Source organism: Mustela lutreola, chromosome 6 (genome assembly GCF_030435805.1).
Source record: "Mustela lutreola isolate mMusLut2 chromosome 6, mMusLut2.pri, whole genome shotgun sequence".
Taxonomy (NCBI): domain Eukaryota; kingdom Metazoa; phylum Chordata; class Mammalia; order Carnivora; family Mustelidae; genus Mustela; species Mustela lutreola.
In genome coordinates, this window is record NC_081295.1 from 880,258 (window position 1) to 905,802 (window position 25,545).

The window sequence follows — 25,545 nt, forward strand, 5'->3', positions numbered from 1 at the left end:
CCCAGCTGGAGGGCCGGCCGGGGCGGGGCGGCACCAGCACCCGTGTGCCAGGTGCTCGGAGCGAGTGTGGGATCGGAGGAGGATTAGGTCACTCCTTCGAAGGATGAATTGAACGTGCTTCCTCCCGTGTCGGACTGACAGCACCACCCAGAAGCCCGGAGCGTATAAAGCAGCGGCTGCCTCCGGGCGGCCAGTGCGGCGCCGACCCCGGCTCGTGTGCGGCGAGCGCTGAGTCTCCGGCTCGCCGCAGACCCTGGCCTCGGCCTCAGCGCCCGCCTCCAGCCTCGCCACAGCTGCCTCGCGGGCCACGTAAGAGCTTCACACAATTACTGAAAAATCATTGCATTGTCTTTACTTTTTGGAAATGGCTGTTTTGATTTCTAAGAAGAGAGAAGGGAAAAGCGCCTCCTAGATTGGCAGGGGGAGGTCCCCCCGCGAGCAGGGCTGCCGGGAGCAAGTCCCCGGAGCGTCCTGTCCGCCTCCTTGGAGGGCGTTGGGGCTGACGGTCCTTGCGGCACTCACTCGTGTGCCTGCCTGTGAGTCTGCCGCAGGCCCGTGTTTTCAGCTTCAGAGTAAGCGGCCCCCAGAGTTCGTTGTGGATGTGGGGGCCGTGCGGGAGGTGTTCGAGAAAAGTCCTCCTCAGCAGCGAGAGCACAGGGAGATCCTAGAGTCTGCGATTCTAAACATTACTAACTCAGAAGTGTCTTTGAATGTCACTAATGGGTCACGTACAAGCGCGTGAGGACCCTGGAATCCAGCTGTGATGCCAGCGGGGCCGATCCACACAGGAAAGTCTGCACCGTGGTCCCCGGAGGGGGCTGCTGTGTGGCCGGCGGGGAGGCTGTGGCGGGGGGAGGGGGGCTCCTAGGTGATCGTGTCCCTCTGATGGAGGGAACTAGGATTCGCTCAGGAAAGTTATTGCTGCTTGAATTGCTGATGTAAAAGAAATTTAAAAGGTTTTTATGCGTTCTAATTACATTCTGTTGCAGAAAGTCTTTGAAGTCTTTCTTTGGAAAAATGAGAGCCCAAACCCAGTGAGTGTGTGGAAGTCAAGGGCCCGGAGAGGGCAGCGTGCGGCTGTGTCCGTGCTGCGTGTTGTTCGGGCCACGGCGCGCAGTCCGTGCGGCGGCTGTCCCTGCGCTCCTGCTCCTGGCTCGACCTCGTGAGATGAGATGCGACCCCCTCAGTCGTTTGGCCAGAGTCCCGATTCCGGCGACACTCCTTTTTTGGGGACCAGGCAGTTTGGTTTTGTTAGCAACAGAGTACAAACTGCTGACACCCAGGAAGCTGGGCCTCTAGAGCTTGAAAAAAGTGCCTTTTGGGGGGATCATACTTTGCCAGAGCCAGCCATCCACCTTGGTCTGCAGGGGACAGACAGCACACATCTGGTCGAGGAGACATGGGGGCCTTCTGGATGCACTCACTGCCATTCACACTCGGTGGCAGGGGTCACTCTGGGTTGTCTAGAGTGCTTCCTTGTGACCTCGGTCCTTGGAGAACCCAGATAGCAGGTCCGGGCACAGCCGTCCAGGGCATTCAGCACACGCCCGTGCCTGCCGTGCCCGCCACGCCGCGTGCGCCCATTACCGGGTGCACTCGCTCAGCTCGTTTCTCACAGTGACCCTGTCTGTGGAAGCTTCAAAGAACTGCTCTTCATTTGACAGGGGGCCTCAGTGGGGTAGGAGGGTGAGCAGGCCGCCCCCGGGGGCACGGCGTTGAGCTTGCCCACGAGGGCCCGCCGCCTTGCAGTGTGCGGCTGGAAAACAAGCCGGCCCACGGACTTGTTTGTGGAGAGGCTGCGTGCAGTAGAGTCAGACTCGAGAGGGGCCCCGCTCCCGGGGAACCATCCTCCACCCCAGGAACCTCAGCTTCCAGGTCACCAGATCCTTCTGGCGAGGGACGCTGGTTGGCTTTCTGCAGCCCTGAGAAGCTCATGAGCTTTGCTCTCCTCCTGGAGGAGACACTGGGGGCTCAGCGGGAAGCAGCCTGCTGCTGGGAGGGACCTCCGGGCCCCCTGTGCCGGGCAGGATGCTGGCGCGGGAGCACCAAGGCAGGGAGGGCAAGGGTTAAAGCGCAGAGCAGGCTGCGGTCCAGCACTCCTGAGTTCTGGCCCAGCGTCTGCTGGCCTGAACCATGCCAGCTGAAAATCCTCAAGGATGGAAAAACAGGCCTGCAAGAAAATAGAACAGCCGAATAAAAGCGATTGCTAAGTGGAATGCTATTTGTGTGTGTGTGTGTGTGTGTGTGTGATTAGGATACACCAAATTAAATTTACTTCTCCTGCATGGAGTTAATATTTATTTTACTTAAGTTATGGACTTATTTTTTTCTTGACTATTTACTCAAAGAGGTCTTCATAGATGATTTTCTAAATAATGCTGATACTTTCCTAAATTCATGCTTCCTGGGTTTAAGTCTCGGCTACACTTCTCACCAACAACATTGCTCTGGGCAAGCACTTAACTCTTTGGGGTGTTCATTTACCCATCTGTAAAATGGGCATGGTAATAACAGTATTTGCTGCTCAGGTCAGTATGAGGATCAAATAATATGAACATTGAGATGTGATTAGTTCAGTGCTTTGTCAGCACATGCTGGTCCAGTAGAAACCAGCTGCAGTCAGAAGTTCCCCTTCAGAAAAGCCAACTTCTTATCAAGCGTTTACTTTCCACAAATCCACTTGTTTTTGATTCTGATGCACAAACTGTCCATGTGAGTGAAAATCCCAGGCAACACGGAGAGTTGCCGCCGTGTATGCCTGTGTGACCAGGGTCTGCTTCCTCCGTAGGGCTCAGCTGCAGACGGCAGCATGACCTGGACGCTGGTGCTGCTCGCCCTCTGGGTCTCATCTAGCGCTCAAGGTTAGTGCAGACAGTGTCCCTGGTTGTCCGGGGCTGTTGAGTGCCAGTAGCTGACGTGACTGCCATTCCTTAGAACATCTGGAACCTCCTTCTCAATAAATATTTACTTACTTTTGAGTCCACATAATAGGAAATTACTTATTTTTGGAAAATCTAAGTATTAGAGAAAAATACTTTCTCCTTGACACACAGCATTGGCTGTGCACACTGAGCCTTTTTCCCCCACCTGCTGAATTTGTAACTGGAAGTGGCTGGTGCTTGAGAACTCTCTGCTTCCCACTTTTTCCCCACTTGAAAATGTATCATAAGTATTTCCCCACGTGTGTATTTTCTTACCACATGGTTTTGTGTAGTACGCTGTCGGGAGAGAACCCGGATATTTTTAAGGCCAATCTCCATCGGCATCATAAGTTTATTATCGTGAGTATAAATGACGCTGCCGGAAGTCCTTTTGTTAATAAATCTCTACTCACATTTGTGATTCTATCTTTAGAAAAAGGTCCAAAAGTAAAATTGCTGAGTCAAAGTTTTAAACTACTGTAAGAATTGTTGTCACGTTGCCCAATGGCTGTAGTAAGGGTCGTGGAATTCACAGTCGGATCAGCAACACTGTAAATGTAACGTTTGAACTTGCCACGTACGTAGGAGATGGAAAGCTATGCTTCCCCTAATATTTCTATTCAATTACTTTGAATTATTTAACCCATTTTATTTTGGGACGGTCTGATCACTTTTCTTTCCAGTCATTTGCATGGTGACTTAAAACTATTGACCTGCAGACTGGAGACCCGCCACTGTCTCAGAGCCATACCCAGAGCATTCAGTAAGACTCTCAAAACTACATCTGTGAAATAAATGATACAATGTAACTTGTGTAATCACAGAATATGCTTCTGCAAAGTAAAGAGATACAATGTAACTTGTATAAGTCACACGCTCTCTATAGGAAAGCAACATGTAATGTAATCCTAACAAGACAGAGGCCCTTTCCTTTGCAGGATTGTTTTCCTGGGCAATCACATGGTAGACACAGGGCCACACCTAAGCCTCCGATCCGGGGGTGGGAGAACAGGAGACAGATTCCAGAAGGTGTGTGGAGCCTGACTTGGGGCAGTGCATCCTCCCCTGAAAAAGTCTGGCTGCGGAGCATGCCAGCTAATCTAGACAAAGTGCTCGGCTTTCCTTCTGGCATGGGCTCCCGCTGTCTTGGGGCCTCGCTTTGGGAAGCAGCCCAGAGACAGAGGATAACGGTTTTACGTGAGAGCTGTCATTAACGCCCTAGGAGAAAGGGGGGATCCGGGGACACTGAGGCTGCAGTGGCTCCATCACACGTGACATCACGGTTTGCTCCCTGCCAGTAAAAATGCCCTCTGGGCTTGTGCTCGTCCTGTTTGCTGGCAATCACTCTGCTCTGTCCCCACTGCAGCCAGTGCCCAGGACGAAGACATGGCCTTCGACCTTTTCAGCATCAGCAACATCAACCGGAAGACCATTGGGGCCAAGCAGTTCCGGGGCCCGGACCCCAGTGTGCCTGCCTACCGCTTCGTCCGCTTTGACTACATACCACCAGTGAACGCAGATTACCTCAGCAAAATCGCCAAAATCATGAGGCAAAAGGAGGGGTTCTTCCTCACAGCCAGCCTGAAGCAGGACCCCAAGTCCCGGGGCACGCTTCTGGCTCTGGAGGGCCCCGGCGCTTCCCAGAGGCAATTTGAAATCGTCTCCAATGGCCCAGCAGACACGCTGGACCTTACCTACTGGACAGATGGTACCCAGCACGTCATTTCCCTGGAGGACGTGGGCCTGGCTGACTCCCAGTGGAAGAACATCACCGTGCAGGTGACGGGGGAGACCTACAGCTTGTATGTGGGCTGTGACCTGATCGACAGCTTCACGCTGGACGAGCCATTCTATGAGCAGCTGCGGACGGAGAAGAGCCGGATGTACGTGGCCAAGGGCTCTGCGCGAGAAAGTCATTTCCGGGTACGTGGCAGGGTCACGGCAGCTGCGTGAGGCGGGTTGAGGGAGCTGGGAGCGGACCAGCAAGGGCCTCTCTTAACCTGATGCCCGTGCTGGCGCAGGTCAGGCCTGGCCTGGGAGACACACGCCACCGTGCGTGGACACACAGAGACATGCACATGCAAACGTCACCTGTGTATATGCACACGCACAGACCTACACACTCACGTGCACAATCACACGCATGCACGCACGCCACTGCACACGTACACATACACACACTCGTGCACACTCCTTTCTCAACCGCAGATAAGCAGAGGTGTGCTTTCTCACCTGTGCAAACGGTCACAGGTTTCCAGACGGAAGACTGATTTGATGACCGAGACATCAGTCCCCTTCCAACGTTCTGGAAATCCCAGGCTCTGCATGTGGAGTCTGCTGCCCGCTCCCCGTTTAGCACTGAGATGCTAGGAGATCTGATTTACAGCCGTGCTTTTTAAGTAAAGGGCTGTGGATTTATGAGGGGCTAGCTGCACGTTCGTCTTAAAATACATTCACGCTGAAGTAGATTTTGGAAGCTCTCTCTGTGTCCACAAGCGTCTAGAACCCGCAGTGGGGTCAGTGCTTTGCTCGCCTCCAGATCTGCCTTCTTGGGAAATCAAGGTGCTATTGAATTCAGTTTTTGGAGGAGAAGGCGAGCATCCTCACCGGTCATTGAACTAAGCCCTGGTGGCCGTCAGGGAGGTTCTGTGGGCCCCGCCAAACAAGCCGCTGACCCCTCACAGGGTGGAAGGCTCTCTCCCCTGAGAGAGTCCACATCTGTGAGTAGAGCACGGGGCTTGTGAGACCATTAGCCAGGCGCCGGCAGCCAGCAGAGTCCCCTGCAAAGGACGTGCAGCCCAGAGTGTCCGACCGGACGTGTTTGGAAGACAGAATCACACATGAGTCTTGGGGCCACCCTCACGGTCTTCCCATGCGATCCCTGGTCTGTGCTGCGCTGAGAGCAGAGCCTCAGTGGTAACGGACACAGGATGACCCACGACAGCAAGCGCCAGCAAGCGGAAGCATGGAGAGAAACGTTCTCGCTTTTCCTTACATGTTTGTACATTATGTATTCATATTCTATGTCTTTTATATATTATGTAAATACCTTATGTGTTTAAAATGTCACCCAGCCCAGTGTCAAACGTTTGATGTCTGTCCGCTGCTCTCTTTCTCTCCAGGGCTTGCTGCAGAACGTCTACTTAGTGTTCGAGAATTCAGCGGAAAACGTCCTGAGCCAGAAGGGCTGTCAGAAAAGTCAGGGAGGTAGGTGTGTTTGAGCACCGCACTCCGCGTCTCCTTTCTTGTCTTGGATGGATTTCTACCATGAGGTGTGTGCATGTCTGTGTGTGCATGCGTGTGAGCGTGTGTGAGTGTGTCTGTGCATGTGCATGTGTGCACATGTGCATGCGTCTATGTGGGGGGCACTCGTGGGGATTTAAGAAAAATATTCTAATAAAGGGATTACTGTCTTTGAGTGAGTTTGCTGGTCAACTTAGACATGTTGACATCTGAAAATTTATAAACTGCCTGAAAGATTAATTTTGAATATATTTTAATAATCTAAAATAATCCATTTTATGTGCCAAAAAGCTGATCCATGCATTTTAACATGAATCCATGCAAACTTTCCAGTCTGTTAGTGGTGAAGACCACCTCTGCAAGCCAGCAGCTCTGGTGGCCGTGGTTAGCGGGGGCTTCTCACGCTCCTCACAGCTGCGGACAAAGCCCGAGGGAAACCTCCACACTGTGGGACCCACTGACATGATCTCACATCGTCTGTTCATGCCTGGTTGCATTTGCCTCCGGCCGTAACCGGACAGCCTGTTCCCGAGCATTTGCTTTATGAAGCTCATTCCGCTGGGGTCCGTAAACTCAGCATCAGTAAATCTTCAAAGTACCTCTGGGATGGGGTAGAGGCGCTGGGGCTCTGGGTGCATGGTGGACGGAATGACTCCCTGTAGGCTGGCCGCCCGCCCGGTCCCCCTTGTGGCTCCTTCTGTGAGTTCCTCTCACTGAGACCCTTCTTCGCGTCAGACGGTGCCGTCGAGGTGAATACCGATCACTCGCTCACGCTCGGTGGGTGGCGTCTGTAGGGCAGGACGGCGGCTCTGAGACCCGCGCTCCCCCGCGCTGGGGCTGGACCCGGCCTGCGTGGAGCTGGGACCCTCATGTCCGCCCTGCCGGAGCTGGACGTGCCGCTCCGCCCTGCCGCTCGGAGGCCGCGCCTCTACCGTCTGCACCTGCTCCCGGCTGGGCCGTTCGCCTCGGTGCAGGAAGGGAATCCCGAGAGCCATGTTTGGCGGACGGTGAGGGGGGAGAGGCTTGCAGTGCCTGCTCCCGCCACACAGGCTCCCACGATAAGCCCCTCGTGCGTGGTACCTGCTGGGGCTCTGGCCTCATCCTGTGTCTCCAGCCTGGCTAACAGGCCAACTACCGGTCCCTGTGATTTAAGCCACTGCCTTTTTGGGAGGAACGTGCTTTTTCAGAAAAGACTAGGATAGGAAACAGACGTCTGATGCCAACTGCTCAGGAAGGTTCCACAGAGAAAGCAGAGTGGCTCTTGGGGTGTCCTGACATGGGAGCTGTGCCATGTGACGGGAAAGCTGAGCCCCACCTGGGTGTTGAGTTCCTGGAGACCCTGCAGCCTCCACAGCAGAACAAGAGGCTCCCGTCTGGGTCCAGGTCTAACCACAGGCAAGACTGCCGCATGTCTAGTCAGAGGGGGATGGACGCCGTGACTGTGGGGCATCCCGTCCTAGGGAGGTGCTCTGTGGCCTGTCCGAAATCAGGCGGCGGTGGGCCATGGGGTGCATTCCTGGACGCAGTATTGTTTTTAATCTGATACCCGGGAGCACTGGCTGACGTGTTTATGTTTTGGGGTATGTGCCCCTATCCAACCAACAAGCCGGGGGAGCTCCCAAGGTCAGGATCGTGGCAAGGATTTATCACAGCAATAAAATCTCAGCAGTGGGAGGCCCTGCAGGGCGACAGTGTCCATGAGGTGTAACTCAGCAGTGAGATGCTGAGATCACAGGGCAATTTACTCCTGTGACAGTCCTGTGCTGGGGGCCACGGCCGTGTTCAGGCTGGCCCGGCTCCTGCGAGGGAGAGCCCCCTCTCTGGACTGGCCCAAGCCTGTTTCCAGTTTGTGTCCCCACCACGTATGTCCTGTGGTGAGGACCCCAGAGGGTTTGTGTGGCTTCAGGGACAGCGAGGAGGTCCCCTGGTCGAGCGTCTGAGGGGTCTGCCCTTCCCTCCAGGGCATGGTGCGGGGCCCACAGAGAGAGGACGTGAGTGCGAGAGAGGCCTGGTGAGGTCCTGACCAGTAGGAGGACTGTTGCATCTGCCTCGATGCGGAGCAGGCGGCCCCAGTAAAGGGGGTTTGGACTAGAGAAACGGGCTAGTGAGGTTGGGGAGCCGTGGATTTACCCAGAGCACGTGGTCGGAGGCCGGTCCGGCTGGGAATGGAAGAGACAGGCTGTCCTGGGAGATCGTCTCCTCCTTTCGGTCTGAGTCACTCGCGGGCCCGACTCCACCAGGCGCAGACCGTCTCTGACCGTCTCCAGGCTTCCGCCTTCCGCTGCCACCTTGCTGCTGAGCGCCACGGTCGCGTGGCCGGTGGCCGTCTGTGGTGCTGCTGGCAGCTGTCCCCGAACGGGCAGAGTGCTGTTGGACCAGCAGGGCCGTGACGGATGCCGTGCTGTCACGTGTCGTTCTCGGGTGGACCTTATGCCGATGGCACCCCCTCCCCGTGGTCAGGCCACACTCACCGCCATCCCTGTGCTTCCGCAGCTGAAGCCAACGCCATCAGTGAGACCACAGAGACGCTGCACCTGAGCCCTCAGGTGGCGCCCGAGTACGCGGGCCCCGGCGCGCCCCGGAAGCCGGAGGTGTGCGAGCAATCCTGCGAGGAGCTGGGCACCATGATGGCCGAGCTGGCGGGGCTGCGTGTCGTCGTCAATGAGCTGCACGAGAACCTGCGGAAGGTGGTGGGTGCCGGCCAGCCGCGGCAGGGCCAGGGGGCAGGTGGGGGGCAGGGACCTCGGAATCCCAAAGGCCCACGGGCTCCACGTGCTCAGGACGGTTCTCAGCCAAGGGACACGCGTGTCCCCAGCAGACACAAGTTCCGAGGGCGGGGAGGCGCTTCTGTGGGAAGGGTGGGTGCAGTGGGGAGGGACCACAGAGGTCTGGGGAGTTAGGGTGTGGCCAGGACAGGAGCAGCGGGTGGCCAGCACATCAGGGAGGAGACAGTGACTCGGGTGACAGCAGCCGGCTTCTCCGGGGACGTACCCTCTACTGGCTTAGGGGACGGGAAGAGGGTGGCGCCCGTGAGAAGGGAGGGAGCACCGGGGACGGTGCCGAGAGTCTGCCCGTCTGGGGGTGCCCGTGTCCACCCTCTGCCCCATAGGAAAGGGCCTGGGGCTGGGTCTGACTGTGGCCCAGGATGGGTGGGACCAGCTTCGTGTCCACTCCATGGGGAGGCAGAGGCAGTGGGCACGGTGAGGGCAGCTCACGGCAAAGGCTTAGCGCCTTCTGGAACCTTCCAGTGAGTCTGTGGCTCTGGAGCAGGAATGGAAGCAGGAGTGCCAACCGTAGCCCCACTGCCCCCCGTGTGTGGGGCCACAAGTCAGGGATTGGAGGCAGGAGCGTCTGCTTTGTGGGCCTCTCACCCAGCGAGGGGAGGGTCTTCTTGGGAGACGTGGGTGGCCTCGCTCGCTGCCACCGACTCTGCATCCAGGGCTGTCACACAAGCAGAAGGAGATGAAAAGGGCTTTGGGACAAGTTTGCTTAGCTTGGAGTTGGGGACAGGGACATGGATGACCTCCCAGAAACCTCCTGGATAGTGTGTTTCTGTGCGTTTTGGGGCAAGAGTGGACCCATGCCTTTCTTGTGATTCTCTTGGGGACTGTGACCCACGCTCCTACGTGGGGGGGAGACACCCACAGCCCATTGGCCGGAGGAGCACTAGAAACACCTATTGGGGGCGGCCCATGTCATTTTCACATACTTGATTCTGTCTAAAGCCTGCGGTCTTCCCCTCCAGTCTGTAATCCCCGAGACAGCAAGAATTAGGTGTGTCCTTGCCACTGGGCTTCAGACCAGGCCTGTCGCTTCTGCAAGAATGGGTGAATCCACATATTGACTGTCAGTTTTCAGTGGTGCTTGGCCGGCAGGGTCCCTTCTCTGTCCAGCACTGCCGGGCGCTGGGCCCCGAGTCACGGTCACACCCAGGGCTAGAGCCCTCTGGGCAGACGTGCCGAACAGTGAGCTACAGACCATCCGTCAGTGGGGCGTCGGGTGTGAGCGGGACGCTGTGGAGGGCGATGGTGACAGGGCTGCTCTACGATTGCCATGACATGACCCTGCTTGGGGGAGGTTCCGCGCGGCCTGATGCCGTCTCACCGAGGGGGCTGTGGCGCCCCACGCAGAGCCTTCCGCAGAGCCGGCGGCTCCAGTCCAGACCACGGGCACTCTCAGGTCACGGAGGTGCTTTCCTTCTCGTCTGTGGGCATGAGTGGGTACGTTGTATTTGTTGACACTGAAACGTTGCCTCAACCTTGCAGTCCAACGACAACCAGTTCCTCTGGGAGCTCATCGGTGGCCCGCCCAAGACGAGGAACATGTCCGCTTGCTGGCAGGACGGCCGGTTCTTCGCAGAGAACGAGACGTGGGTGGTGGACAGTTGCACCAAGTGCACCTGCAAGGTGAGACGTGGGGACGCGTGTCCTCTGAGGGCAGAGAGGCCTGTGTGGGTGGCCGCACTCCTGGCTTCCCTGGTGAGCCACGGAACGTGTGCAGCCACGTCGGGAGACCCAATGTGGGGACCTAAGTGAGGCACCAGCCAGCCCCACTGCTTTGCACAAAAGAGATGAGCTCCAGGGGGTGAAAGACTATTTCACGGGAGGCAGGAGGCAGCTGGGGCAGAGCTGGCCGGCACCCGTAGCTCCGGGCAGCTCCATGGGGCCGGGGGGGGGCAGGTCACAGACCACATGGTGATCGGTAGGTAACTTGGCCTCTTGCCCTCGGGGAGCGCTCCCCCTTTCCACGAAGGGCGGCCTCGGGGGTCAGCAGCCTGCCGAAACCGGGCCCTCCCGCCCCATGCACGGGCACAGCCGCCCCCCAGCCCTTGCCATCCAGCCCTCGCACTGATGTTTGCTCGTTTAAATGAGTGTTTCATGGACCCCTTTTTTGTCTGCAGAAATTTAAAACCGTTTGCCACCAAATCACTTGTCCCCCAGCGACCTGCGCCAACCCGTCCTTTGTGGAAGGAGAATGCTGCCCGTCCTGCTTCCGCTGTAAGTGCGCGCGGCGTGCGCTGCCGCCTGCCCACCTGTCTGTGCCTGCTCGCTGCTCTGCCTGCTGACCCGCCGCTGGCCAGGGCCTCACCCCTGTGAGCTGGACGTGGGGGAGGACGCAGGCCGCCTCGCCCCGAAGCGGTTGGCACTCACGGTCCGCGCTGACCAGGAGTCTGAGTGTCCTTGGAGTTCAGGCTGCCGTCCTGTCACCGGGTGAGGAAGTGGACTCAGTAGCTGCTGTGCAGGGATAGAGCACCCCTGGGAGCTGGGCACTGAGGGTGTCAGGGCAGCGTGTCACCCTGCCGGCGCACCCCACAGGGAAAGGACCACAGGAACAAAGCCCACCGGAGCCTCACCCCTCCCCACTGCTTACAGATGCACCCCCAGGAGCAGACACGGGGTGGGAGGGTGCCCATGGGCTGAGCCCACGTCTGTGGACAGCCCCTGGCCTGCAGCGCTCTGGGGAGCCAGGGTCCAGCGGAGGCTCAGGTCCTCACCCACGTCCTGCTGTGCCGTGTCGCCGGCCCCTCACCTGGGGGTGGTGGCTTTGCGTGGACGCCTTCCCAGGCTTCGCTGCCCCTGTGTCCCAGCCGGGGCAGCCCCGGGCAGCTGTCCCCCTCTCCTGCTGCTGAGCTCCGCCACATCTGTCCTTCTGGGAGCCACGTGGGCCCCTCTCTCCTTCCCCGTGTGAGCGTGCCGGCCACTCCGGGGGCGTCCGGGTTCCCGGAATGTTTGTTCTCTCACGGTTGTTCATCCAACCCTGCCTCGTCTGGGGCCTTGAGGCCGAGGTCACAGGCTGGGGACGCCCTGTAGGCTTTGCCCCCAGGGCCGCCCCTTCTCACGTGCCCTCTGGATGCAGCTGGAGAACGGCAGGGCAGTGAGGTCAGGCTCTGACACTCTAATTTGGGGCAAAATATAATTTTTCTGGGGCTCAATTCATTGTCTGTAAAATACGGGAGAGTTATGCTGCCTACTCAGGGTTAGTTTTTTTTTAAGATTTTATATTTTTTAAGATTTTATATTTTTTTTTATCTGAGAGAGAGAGACAGTGAGAGAGAGCATGAGAGGGAGAAGGTCAGAGGCAGAAGCAGACTCCCCGTGGAGCCGGGAGCGCCATGTGGGGCTCGATCCCGGGACTCCGGGATCGTGACCTGAGCTGAAGGCCGTCGCTCAACCCACTGAGCCACCCAGGCTCCCAGGGGTTAGTTTTATGATTGAAATGGACAGTGTCGAGGCAGACGGCGTGTGCGAGAGCCTGATGCGCCTTCTGAGTTGATACGCACCGTGCCTGGCGCGAGGCGGATGATGAAAACACGATCCCGAGACCTTTTTCTCATCTGGTTTCCTGCGTTCTGGAATGTTAACCCCTTGCAGGGCGTGCACCCTGAGGACGATGCGGGAACCAGTGCGTTTCCTGCTCCCCGACAGGCCTCTTGCAGGAAGTCACTTACAGAAAGTCATCACTCAGAGGATTTTTTTTGCAGGAAATTACCTTTTTATTTAACTTGTGGTGATTTAAATTGTCTGGGACTAAATTTGGTGACTTGTAATCAACCAAAATTGAAATATTTCATTACCAAGTGTCACTCAGCAACGGAGGTTAAAAAGGAAGCATGTTAAGTCTTAGTACGTCCCATAAAGCCCCGTGTGGACCTGATTTCAGACTCTTTCCTGTGAACCATCTTCAGAAATCCGTAGACCCCTTCCCCGACGCTGGTGGGGAGCGTGGCTCGGCGCGCAGACGGTAGACCCCAGGGCCTCCGCCTTGCTCCGCGGCGCACCCCACGCACCTGCCTTCCCCAGCACGCGGCTTCCGCCTCGCAGACCCTTTGCGGGCCAGTCTGTCCCGTGGCCACCCTGGGCGAAGCTTGACAGGCCCTGTGCTTCCCACCCAGCGCTGGACGGCGAGGAAGGCTGGTCCCCCTGGGCAGAGTGGACGGAGTGCTCTGCCACCTGTGGCTCAGGGACCCAGCAGAGAGGGCGGTCCTGTGACGTCACCAGCAACACCTGCCTGGGGCCGTCCATCCAGACGCGGGCGTGCAGCCTGGGCAAGTGTGACCATCGCAGTGAGTATCCAGGCCTCTGGGTCTCAGGGCTGAGGTGGGCATCGCTCTCCTGTGGGTGGGGGGGTCGGTGGGGTTGGGCGGGGCTTTGGGGACCCCTTAGGCTTGTCCGGGGGCTCCTACGGGGGAGGGTTCTTCCCCGGCCGCTTCTCTCCACTCCTGCATGTGAGCAAACGTGGGGCTGCGGCCGCCCTGACATGCGTGTCCTTGTCTGTGCCAGTCCGGCAGCACGGGGGCTGGAGCCACTGGTCGCCTTGGTCGTCCTGCTCAGTGACCTGTGGCAGCGGCAACATCACGCGAATCCGTCTCTGCAACTCGCCCGTCCCCCAGATGGGGGGCAAGAACTGCAAAGGCAGCGGCCGCGAGACCAAGGGCTGCCAGGGCGTCCCGTGTCCGAGTAGGTGGGGCGACGGCTGGGTGGGAGCGGGTGCTCGCGGACGGTGGGGCACGGGGGTCTGGGGCCAGGCCCGTTCCTGCCGGCGGCCGTGGGACCAGGCCTGAGCCATCAAGGCACCACCAGACCTCGCTGGCTGCGTGCTGGAAGCGGGCCTCCGGGTGACTCCGGATGGCCTGCGAGCCCTGACCTCACCAGAGCCAGCCCAGAGAGACGACAGCTCACCCACGATTCAGGAAAACATCAGCTTGTACCGTGGGCACTGTCGCTGCGAGCCCTTCACTGGGGCCCACGTGCAGGGCCCAGACCGGTGGGTCTCAGGGGACGGCTGGCTCTGCAGCTGGACCGGCAACCCAGGGTGCAGGAGCCCTCTCCGAAGCCCCGGTCACGCCCTGCAGGACAGCGAAACGGAGAGTGTGGGGAGCTTCCCCTCACTGCCGAGCTGTCCGTCGGAACGGATGCGAGCTCTGCTATGCCGGGGCCCTGGGCCAGCGGCCAGCTTCTCCTCACGGCATCCGTGTGATTTTCCAGAGGTGAAAACCACACCCGCCGACATCCCCGGTCTGCTTCACCCCGACTCAGTGCCGTGAGCACGCACTTTTCCCAGTGTTCCAGGCCCACACGGGGACCCTGCTCTGTCTGGCTTAGGTCGCCTTCCCCATCAACCCTCTGTGCTCTCTGCCTGCAGTCGACGGCCGGTGGAGCCCGTGGTCGCCGTGGTCAGCCTGCACCGTCACCTGTGCCGGCGGGATCCGGGAGCGGACGCGCGTCTGCAACAGCCCCGAGCCGCAGCACGGGGGCAGCGACTGTGCGGGGGACGTGCGGGAGCATCAGATGTGCAACAGGAGGAGCTGCCCCATAGGTGGGTGTCGGGGGCGGCTCCGGACGCGGAGGATGTAGGACCGAGCGCAGAACAGCAGAAAAATAGGGAAGAAAGCTCAGCTCTGTGCACTCGACCGTAACTGCTCTGATCACCGAGCTTGTCTGTGTTTGCACATAGACACGGAGATGCGCGCTGTGAGGGAAACGTTTTGTGCTACGACAGCCGTCCAGGCTCCCTGCAGCCCCTGTACTTCACAACCCGAGGATCTATTCTTGAGGTGGCGACTCTGCCAGAAGCCCTGGCCCCCGGAGTAACTCAGTTTCCCTGCAGCGAGCCCCTCCTGATGCAGGCAGCGCCTGCGTCCTTCTGCGAGGGGCTGGGGCACGGTCCTGTGCTGACCGCGCTCTGCTTCCTCCCACGCAGACGGCTGCTTGTCCAACCCCTGCTTCCCGGGAGCCCAGTGCAACAGCTTCCCTGATGGCTCCTGGTCCTGTGGCTCCTGCCCTGTGGGCTTCCTGGGCAACGGCACGCACTGTGAGGACCTGGACGAGGTGGGTCCCTGCCCCGGGGGAGGGGAACTCACGGGGACCGGGCCGGGGCTCACGTCAGCATGCCCCGCAGTGCGCTGTGGTCACCGACGTCTGCTTCACCACGAGCAAAGCCCACCGCTGCGTCAACACCAACCCCGGCTTCCACTGCCTGCCGTGCCCCCCTCGCTACAAAGGGACCCAGCCCTTCGGCGTTGGCCTGGAGGCAGCCAGGACTGAGAAGCAGGTGAGGACCCCGACCCTTTGCCCTGGGGAGAGGCTGGAAACCCATCGGGGAGAACCTGGGTATTGGGCAGAGGGAGCGTGAAGAAGAGCAGGGGTGGCCTCCCTAGGGCGGGCAGAGGGCTATGGGAGTGGGAGCCTGTCCACCAGCCCCCCTGGACCACCCTGGTGGGTGCAGAGCACAGCTTTCCTGCAGGAACCCAAACGGACCGGCTCGGACATCATGCCAGCGCCGCTCGGAAGCCGCTGGAAAAGCCTCCAGAGCGAGCATTGCCCCGAGGGGCTGCACGCCTTCCCGGCACCTGCTGAGGGTCCCCGCTGCCCTGCGCTGGTCCCCGAGCACCCACCTCACACCCTGCTTGGGAGGGGTGAGGTCCATGTGTCCGAGCCATGTGGCCCTTCCCCACAGGTGTGTGAGCCCGAGAACCCGTGCAAGGACAAGACTCACTCCTGCCACCGGCACGCGGAGTGCATCTACCTGGGGCACTTCAGCGACCCCATGTACAAGTGTGAGTGCCAGACGGGCTACGCGGGCGACGGGCTCATCTGCGGGGAGGACTCGGACCTGGACGGCTGGCCCAACAAGAACCTGGTCTGCGCCACTAACGCCACGTACCACTGCATCCGGGTGAGCGCCGGGCACGGCCCCAAAGGTGCCCACCCACAGGCTCCTGGGCTTCCTACCTGTCCAGGAACCCCCATTCGGGGTGGTTGCGGCTGTTCGGACATGACTCATGGGTCCACACGATCGGGGGCTCTGGGGTTGTGGCGGCGTCCTCTGCTCGCTCCCCACGGCTCCCTGTGCCAGAAAAGGCTCATGTTTCACTGCATCTGTGGGACGGGGGGCCTGGGCGTGACGGTCCTGGGATCTTCGCCGGCTCCAGCCGCGGCCCCGGGGGTCTGGTCTGTTTGGAGGCTGGGACTCCTGTGGGGACACAGACGGGGACACAGAATTGAAACGCAGCTCAGGTGTGAATTATGACATCGCTGGAGTGAAACAAAATGAGTTTTCTAAGGACGCCAGTTGCCCACTTGTGTGAAGAGCTGACGGGGACGTGATTTGGACTCTGTGATGGGAGCTGGCATCACGGGGAGGAGGCGGCGGACGCGGCGGGCTCAGCCCTTCTGCAGGCTCTCAGGGTGGCGGCTCTCCCCCTCTCGGGTTTTTGCTCTCTGGTGCTGTTTCATGGAGGTCCCGGGTGAGGGATGTGAGCCTCCCTGTGTGGCCACGCTGGCCACAGGATGTTGTCTCCAGTACAGCCTTGCCGGGCCGATGACAGCTCCCAATCTCCGGGCGACCAGCTCTGTGCCCACAGCCTCACTCCCCCGCCCCCGCATGTGTTCTCACTCGTGTGCGTTCTCTGCTCGCAGGACAACTGCCCGCTGCTGCCCAATTCCGGCCAGGAAGACTTCGACAAGGACGGCACCGGGGACGCCTGTGATGATGACGATGACAATGACGGCGTGGACGATGAGAAGGTGAGGCCGGTGGGCAGCTCTGGACCTCGGGGTCGGGTAGCCAGGGAGGGGAGCCTCGGGCCCAGGCCCCCGGACACGTCTGTGAGCTGCATTCCTGCACACGCAACCCGGCACTGGCCGGGCACGGGCCGCAGGTGCTCTGCTGGGAGGCCAGCGGGAGTTGGACCTCTCGGTGGCTCAGAGGCCTGCCCGCCCTCCTGGGGGAGCCGGCGATGAGCGCGGCCGTTCCCCGGCGAGTGACGGGCCGTCCCCGCAGCCGGGACGCTTCCTGTGGAAACTGTTGCAGGATGCGAGTGAGTCTGCGTGCACATGGGCGCACAGCGCTTGTGGAACAGACCCCCGTGGCTCCTCATGGCTCCGCCACATCCGCCTCCCACCGACCCACGGACCCTTCACCACCCGCCTGCTCACTTGCGCGACAGGGATGCGTGGGTTCTCACCACGAGCGCGACGGGGATGCGTGGGTTCTCACCACGAGCCACACTGTGTGTCATCGTTGTCGCAGGACAATGTCGGATGCATCAGTGGCCACCCAGTGACTTGGTGGCAGTGACGTGTTGGCTGGGGCTGACTGCGCCGTCCGCGAGGGCCGCTGCCCCTCCGGCTCCCGCGCGGGGTCCCAACTCCTGCCCTTGCCCTTCCGCAGGACAACTGCCAGCTCCTCTTCAACCCCCGCCAGTTCGACTACGACAAGGACGAAGTTGGGGACCGCTGTGACAACTGTCCGTACGTGCACAACCCCGCGCAGATCGACACGGACGACAACGGCGAGGGGGACGCGTGCTCCGTGGACATTGATGGGGACGGTCAGTCCTGCTCCTTGACGTGGACACGAGTTCCCGAGTTACTGTCCCCCCACGGGTGTGGCGTAAGCCGGCCGCTCCGTGTGCTGGCACCGGATGAACCGTGATGAACCGTTCTGGCGGCAGCTCAGCCTCACCCAACCCGTCCCTCCCGGGGTCAGTGGGGGTCGCCAGCCTCAGGACCTCCCTCCTAGAACCGCAGACACGGTGACTTCCTTCTCGTGACCCAGGCCCCAGCCCTGCACCCTGTGTCCTTCCCACTCATCCCCATCAGAGCGCAGTCCCGTCTCCCAACAGATCGTGCCTCTGAGACGTGTCGGACGGCAGCGCCGGCCCCCTCTCCCTGTCTCGGGGTATCCCTCCCTGGCCCTTGTTTCTAACAAGTGATGAGCTGGCCGTGGGGAAGCTGCCGGGGGTCCCCCAGGCGTCAGGAACTCCAGCACCTCCCGCTGGCACTCCACCCGAGAGGCTGGGGCCCCGGCAGGCAGCCGTGCCGACGTCTGCAGGCTGGGGCCAGCGGGTGCCTCTGCCCTGGCCGTGGCCGGACCCGCCAGCCCTTCCTGGGGGTGCGTTCTCGCTGCCCTCCGCATCCTGCCCCCTTGGGCCCGCGTGGTCCCGGCCGGAGTGCCTCGGTCTGTCCTGTGTGTCCCGCTGACTCAGCGGTTGTGTTCTCCAGGGTTTTGCCAGCAGCGGACGGGGTTGTGTGACCCAGTGTTCTGTCATGTCCCCGTGGCTCCGGTGCTGACGGGACTCAGCACTCGGCACCATGGGCGGGGATCTTGCGATGAGGTATCGCGGGGAATCGCTGGCCTCAGCCTCTATCGCCTTTGCTCCGCGGAGCAAATGGTGACGGGGCGGGAGCGTGCCCCAGGTCAAGGCCTAGGGGACGGGAGCGAGGGAGACGGTCCGCACGGTGAACTCAGCTCGCCGTGAGAACACAGCTTCTTGTCGTGCCGCGTTGCCCGGAAACCTCCGCGAGCGGCTCTGGTTCAAACTAGGGGGATCTGGACTTTGACAGGAAACCTGACATGTTTTCCCACGAATGCAGTTATGGCTCCACTTCACCATGATCTTAGATCCTCGTGGTTAAATGGACGTTTGGCTCTGAGTTGCTCAATGCAGTAGGAAAAGCTCGGTGCTCTTTTGTCTTTCCCTGGATTGCCCACAGACGTCTTCAACGAGCGGGACAACTGTCCGTACGTGTACAACACTGACCAGAGAGACACGGACGGGGACGGCGTGGGCGACCACTGCGACAACTGCCCGCTGGTGCACAACCCGGACCAGGTAGCTGATCTCGTGGTCCATCCGCTGGGTCTGCGGGCAGCGCGAGTCGGGGCTCTGTCCCTTGTGGACAGTCATGTGCTTGTGGCTCTCTGGCTGCTGTGAGAGCAAGCGGCGGCACCGGCGTTTCAGCGGTTGGACTGAAGCCGTCACTGACCCGAGCGTTCACTCCCGTATCTCGGTGGCCACAGGCCAGATGCCCGGCGTCTTCCGCCCTTCCTGGCGGAGCCGTGCCCCCCTCCACTCATCTTCCTTTCCCAGAAGCAAACGGGGAATCCGCTTCTCCTCCAGATCTGCCCTTGGAAGACGCAGTGCACAGAACGCGTCGTGGTCGGGCGTGGGCTAGCCTGTCGCAGACGTTGTCAAAGAGGCACTTGGTTCTGTGGCGTTAATTCTTTCCAGTTCTCTTCCCGTGACGTGAGCCTGTGGAGAGCTGTCGTGGCGGTGCAGTGTCCTGGCGCTGCCCCCGGTGCGGACAGCCCTCCCGGGGACACAGCCGCGCGCGCATGAGGCGGCCCAACCCCAAGGTCCATGGGACCCCCAGCCTGGCGCCCCACGCGCTGGGCAGACACTCAGCGTGGGTCTTGCTCTGTCCCCCAGACCGATGTGGACAACGACCTCGTGGGAGACCAGTGTGACAACAATGAGGACATTGACGAGGACGGCCACCAGAACAATCAGGACAACTGCCCCTACATCTCCAACGCCAACCAGGCCGACCACGACCACGACGGCCAGGGCGACGCCTGTGACTCAGATGATGACAATGACGGGGTCCCCGACGACAGGGACAATTGCCGGCTGGTGTCCAACCCGGACCAGGAGGACTCAGACGGTAGGCGCCTCAGCAGGGAGCCCCGGGGGCCACGTCCGTGGAGGAAGTGGGGTGCTGTGCTCTCCCCCGGGAGAGCCCGCCGGGCCAGGCCAGGCTCCATGTGCCCCGTGCCTCGGGGTGGCTCTGCGTCACAGCTGTCGGTGGTCTCTGCAGAGAGGCCCTGCGACAGGCAGGACGAGGCGGGGGTCTGGGTCACGCCGTGTCGCCTCCTGACGGTGAGGGCTGCGGTTTGCCATGGACAAAGCAACAGACAACGGAGGCTGTGAAATATCAGGAAAAGGGGCAGGTTTTCTGGGCAGCTAAGCCCACCCAGGGAGCTGCAGGGGGACCTGGGACCCCGGGAAGGTCTCCAGCAGACAGTGATGTGCCCGGGGCTTCTGGGGGAGCGTGAGAAAGTGGTGGCAGGTGTGGGAGGCGCTGCTTGGCCTTCCAGAGCAGAGATGGGGCGGGGGGCGTCTGAGCCACGGAGCAACAGGTGCACAGGGACTCGGGGCCTGGGGCCGGCTCCGGGGGTCCCCTCCCTACCCCTGAGCCATGTGCCTGATTCCTGCGGGACATGAAGACCTGTCTGGACCCACGGCGCTCGCTCAGGCCACCCCGTGGTCATGTAGGGGAGGAGCCGGCTCGCAGGAGGGCTCAGGGCTTCCCCGTGTCCTCACGTGAGTGCGCTCGCCTGCGCCCGTCGGTGGGCCACGCACCGCTGGTTTCCAGAACGTGACGCGGTACCTTTTTCTCTTTCCGAAGCAATTGACACTCACGCGCGCTAGTGTAGGAAGCGGCCGTTGTCCTGGGGGCGGTTGTGCTCACCGCAGACTAGCCATTGCGGGAGCCATGGGTCCCCCATGAGCAGCCGGTGGTCTGGGCCCGCCGCACACCCCCACCCCTTCCACCACCTCGCTGGACACGTTGAAAGAAACTTCCAGAAAAAATAAGGTCGTACGTCCCCAGGGATAGTCATTTGTAGAGTCAGAACTCTGCTTCCGATGGGAAGATTAGGGGCAGGACGATGAAGAAAGGTCGTGACGGAAGTTCTATTGGACCGCAAGCCGCGGTGGTCCAGTGACACCCCCAGAGCCCGCAGCCCAGGGCTGCGCGGGGACCCTCGAGGGCTGGCCGGGGCTGCCGCACACGGTCACCGCTCCACGGCGCGTCTCCTCGAGCGGTGAGGACGCGCCAGGGAGGCGGGCGGCAAACCCTCTCCCCCATTTCTCCTCCTGCTTGTGCCGGCGGCAGGCGACGGGCGTGGGGACGCTTGCAAGGATGACTTCGACAACGACAGCGTCCCCGACATCGACGACGTGTGCCCCGAAAACAGCGCCATCAGCGAGACAGACTTCAGGAACTTCCAGATGGTGCATCTGGACCCCAAGGGCACCACTCAGATCGACCCCAACTGGGTCATTCGCCACCAAGGGAAGGAGCTGGTGCAGACGGCCAATTCGGACCCCGGCATCGCTGTCGGTGAGCCTCGCGCATCGTCCTTCCTGGCTCCTGGGGACGAGGTGCCCACGGAGCAGGCAGGAGGCTTGCGGGGGGCGGCGGTTAGGGCGGTCTCGCGGGAGTCCCCACCCTTCCATGTCGGCCTAAATGGTCTTGACAAGGGCCTGGGGAGTCACATGTTTGCAATCTCACATCCAGGATGCCATTTTATGCTATGGATTTGGCCTGTGAAGTGCTACATGACACAGCACGGCTCCGCCAGCATCTAGGACGTGGGATCTGAACACGTTAAATGCCCCCGCGTCCGAAGCGGCCGAGGCACGGAGCCGCAGTGGACCTCGTCCTGTGCGCATCCGCGGGTCCCAGGCCAACCTGGCATCTCCCCACAGGCTGTTTCCAACCCAGTCCTGTGACTGAATGTTTCCTTGGCACCAGGTTTTGATGAGTTTGGGTCTGTCGACTTCAGCGGCACGTTTTACGTCAACACCGACCGGGACGATGACTACGCCGGCTTCGTCTTCGGCTACCAGTCCAGCAGCCGCTTCTACGTGGTGATGTGGAAGCAGGTCACGCAGACCTACTGGGAGGACCAGCCCACCCGCGCCTACGGCTACTCCGGCGTGTCCCTCAAGGTGGTGAACTCCACTACGGGGACCGGCGAGCACCTGCGCAACGCTCTGTGGCACACCGGCAACACCCAGGGTCAGGTGAGGGCACAGGCCACGCCAGGCCAGGGTCAGGTGAGGGCACCGGGCCACGCCGAGCACTGGCCCCTCAACATGGCCTTGCGGCTGCCGCGTTCTCCACAGAGCAGGCTCTGCCCCGTCCAGAGTCGCCCGGCCACGGGGCGTCATCCGCTCGGACTCACCAGTCCAAGCTACACCAGTCCTAACGCTTTCCTGCGCAGACCCTCCCTGCCTGAAGAGGCCAGGCCTGGCGCTCTGAGAAACGTAGCTGATGCTCCTCTTGTAGATTAAGTCTGTCATTTCTACCTTCTTCTAGAGAGAGGGAGAACCCGGTGTTCAGTTGAGGTTTTAGCCCCAGGCCTCGTGTTGAGGCAGAGGATGGAGGACCCGAATCCCCGGCTGGCTCTGGCCCAAGCGCCGGCGCTCGGAGCCCGGGACCGCATGGCTTCCCATCAGGGGATCCTGTCCAGGCTGGAGATTTATGCAATGAAACCCCTCAGACGGCAACGTGGCTACCCGAAGACCGGGGTGGGGGGGGATTCGCTTGCCCAGTAACGTCTTTATTTCGCCTTTGGTGCCATGGGACCGCGGTCAGGACTCGGGTGCCCGCTAGACTCGGGACCGGTGTGTTTTCCCAGGTGCGTACGTTGTGGCACGACCCCAAGAACATCGGCTGGAAAGACTACACCGCGTACAGGTGGCATCTGACCCACAGACCCAAGACAGGCTACATGAGGTGAGTGGGACTCAGGACCAGCCCGTCCCCAGGAGACGCCCCTCCGTGAGGAGGTCTGCCTTTGTCCCGGGCACATCACAGGCCTTCCTCCCCCGCCCCTCCCGGCACACCAGTTACGGGGAAACGCCGAGCGACGGAAGCGGAGAGCGTTAAACTTGCCACGTTCATGGAACTCAGAGGAAGAGAAACGACTTTCCTCCTAATGAACATTCTGGGCAGGGACAGAGAGTATCCATCGTTATGATGTTTTAAGGATTTTATTTATTCGTCAGAGAGAGAGAGCGCGAGCGAGCAGGGGGAGAGGCAGAGAGAGAAGCAGGCTCCTTGCAGAGCAGGGAGCCCGATGCGGGACTCGATCGCAGGGCCCGGCATCATGACCTGAGCTGAAGGGAGACAATGATTGAGCCACTGAGGCGTACCAGAAAGTGCAAATTAGCTGCTTCTTTGCAAATGTACCTTCGGTCTCCTTCAGAGAACAGACTGGTGTTTCCGTCTGACACTGTGGACGGCCGCATTTAAAGCCATCACGGAACCCTCATACGGGTCAGGCTGAGAGGATTTTGCTCTTTTGGCGTGACAGTGGTTGTGAGTGGTTTGGATTAAAACAAATATGGATGATTTAAATCAGGTGTTTGTTTTCTCCCAAAGTTAAACTTGGCTAGAAAGTGCAGGACTGGGCTGGGTTCTTCCCAAGGGCTGGGAGCAGGAGTCTGCGGTAGGAGTGAGCGGCCCGGGGCAGGGGCAGCCCAGGCTGGCTGTCTGGCCGCGGTGCTCGCTCGCCCGCGGGCCGCCTTCCCGTCAGGGAGGCCTCCATGCACGCCGTCCTGCTCCGGGCATTCAGAGATAGCCCCGTCCTTGCCGCCACGAGGGCCAGCCTAGCGGTGGGAAGAGCGGGCACGTGGCGTCCGTGCCAGGGCAGGCTGTGGTGCCCCGTCAGTGCGGCCTAGAAACCGTGCCCCCGCCGTGGCGGCTGTCTGGCTCCAGCCATGGGGACCGAGAGGCCCCGCTGAGGCCGAGGGGCCAGCTATGGGGGACGGCGGGTCTTGGAGCCGTGACCTGTTGCTGCTGGGGGCTGGCGAGCACGGAGCTGACCCCGACCCGCCGGCGCTCACCCCCGCATCCTTTCTCTCTGTTTGCAGAGTCTTAGTGCATGAAGGGAAGCAGGTCATGGCGGACTCAGGACCCATCTACGACCAAACCTATGCCGGCGGGCGGCTGGGTCTCTTTGTCTTCTCTCAAGAAATGGTCTATTTTTCGGACCTCAGATACGAGTGCAGAGGTGGGTGAGAACCTCGCCGCGCGGCGGCTCGCAGCGCAGGGACCGGGGCAGGGACGCGCACCTCAACGGTCCTGCCGTACAAGCAGCGCGCTAGGCCGCGAGCGCCGGCTCTGTTCCGGCAGCCCGGTTGGTTTTCCTTCAGTGTCTGTTCTGAATCGAATGCTAATTCCTTCGGCGGAAGCAACACGTCCCAACCCACCGGCTCTGCCTGTTCATCGTCGTCTGTCCTCCGCACATGCTCTGGACCACTAAGGCTGTTTTAGGCTGCGACCTTGCTATGGAGGGGCGAGGGCGGGAAGGAAGGGGGGAATAGGGAGGGGCAGGGAAGGGGGGAGGCCTGGACGGGAGGGGGAGGAGCGGCGGGAAGGCGGTTCCGGCAGTTCCGAGTCTAGGAATAGATTTGAATCACAATACGGCAGACCTGGAAGGCTGCCCCGTCCGTCTGTCCGTGCGACCTGCACCTTCATGAGCACATGAAACATTCCCTCCTGCTGATGAGGTCAGGGAGGCTCCAAGGTGGCTTTCAACCACCCCACGCTGGAGATCCACATGAAGCGGGAAAGGGAGCCCGAGGGCGGCGCTTCTGGTGTTGTGGTGTCTGTTCCGCTCTCCCTCGGTCGGGCCGTCTCTCCAGACGTGACGTGTCCGCCCTCCCTCCCACGCACACATCGGAGCATCCGTCCGTCCGTCCGTATTGTGGATTTTTTAAAACGTAGGATGATACTCAGGTTCCAGGTAGAACCAAATAAGAGGAAACCAAGCCCGCGGTCCGGCTGTCCTAACTCCACTTACGGCTGTTTGCTCGTAGACGTGTGAGCGGAGCCTGCCGCACCTCCAGAGACGTACTGTAGACGCTGCGCCCTAGACCCCCAGCGTGCGGCTGCTTCCAGCTTCTCTCTCTTCAGCAGCAGCTCCTGTCCTCGACCTTGACACTGAGGGTCGTGCAGCGTCGTGGACCCCAAGCCCGCGTGCCTTCGGAGGATCCGTGTTGAAGGTGAACGGGCAGCCCACTCCAGGAGCACAGCGTGGGGACGCGCGAGACATTGTGCAGTGACCATGAGCATGGCATTACATCGTGTTTTCCTTGTTTGTTTAAAAAGAATGACGTTTACATATAAAATGTAATTACCTATTGTATTTATGTGTATATGGAGTTGAAGGGAATATTGTGTGCAAGCCACTATCATAAATTAAGCAGGAGAAACATTGCTATGTGACTTTCAGTGTTTGCCATGTCCGTTCCAGTAGCAGGCAGCCCCATCCGGTCGACCCCAGAGACGGGTCCGCCGGAGTACGGCGAGCCGTGGGGGCAGAGAGGTCGGGAGACCCGCCACACGCTGGGGAGCCAGCTGTCTAATCGGCACGTTAGCAGTAAGGAGAATGAATGAATGCCCTTCCCCCACACCCCTGCCCACAGCAGAAGCCCCTGTCCGTGGCAGAGAGGGGCAGGTGTACCCGAGAGGGGACATCCGGGAAAGCAGCACGAGCACGGGTCCCAGTGGGGGTCCGGCAGAGCCTCCCACCCGACGGGCTTGAGCGACCTCCTGGCCGGCTGTCCCCTGACTCTGCTCTCTTGTTGCTGGGATTCCTGCTCAGCCCCCTTGGCCGTCTCCACTGCTGGAGGACTGACCAGCAGACGGACGCCTCCGCCAGGACACCTCTGCCGTTCAGTCCCGTTCTAGGCTTTGAAACCGGCCAAAGCGGCTTACCGAATCTGGCAACACTTTCCACTAAGGTTCCCGTTAACAGATGTTTCCTTAATATTTATTAAAAGACTGTTGGTGCAGCTTCA

The 25,545-nt window shown here is 60.4% G+C and overlaps 1 protein-coding gene across 1 annotated transcript; it reads left to right on the top strand.

Moving 5' to 3' along the window:
* Positions 1-25,545, top strand: THBS2 (thrombospondin 2). Its single transcript, XM_059176492.1, has 22 exons — positions 1-309; positions 2,789-2,861; positions 4,288-4,844; positions 6,044-6,128; positions 8,658-8,854; positions 10,430-10,570; positions 11,065-11,161; positions 13,057-13,227; positions 13,445-13,621; positions 14,307-14,480; positions 14,865-14,992; positions 15,063-15,215; positions 15,621-15,839; positions 16,583-16,690; positions 17,337-17,496; positions 18,662-18,780; positions 19,378-19,612; positions 20,846-21,073; positions 21,488-21,759; positions 22,377-22,474; positions 23,614-23,753; positions 24,562-25,545. Exons 2-22 carry the CDS (start codon positions 2,810-2,812, stop codon positions 24,567-24,569), a joined length of 3,519 nt encoding a protein of 1,172 aa, XP_059032475.1. The 5' UTR covers positions 1-309; positions 2,789-2,809; the 3' UTR covers positions 24,570-25,545.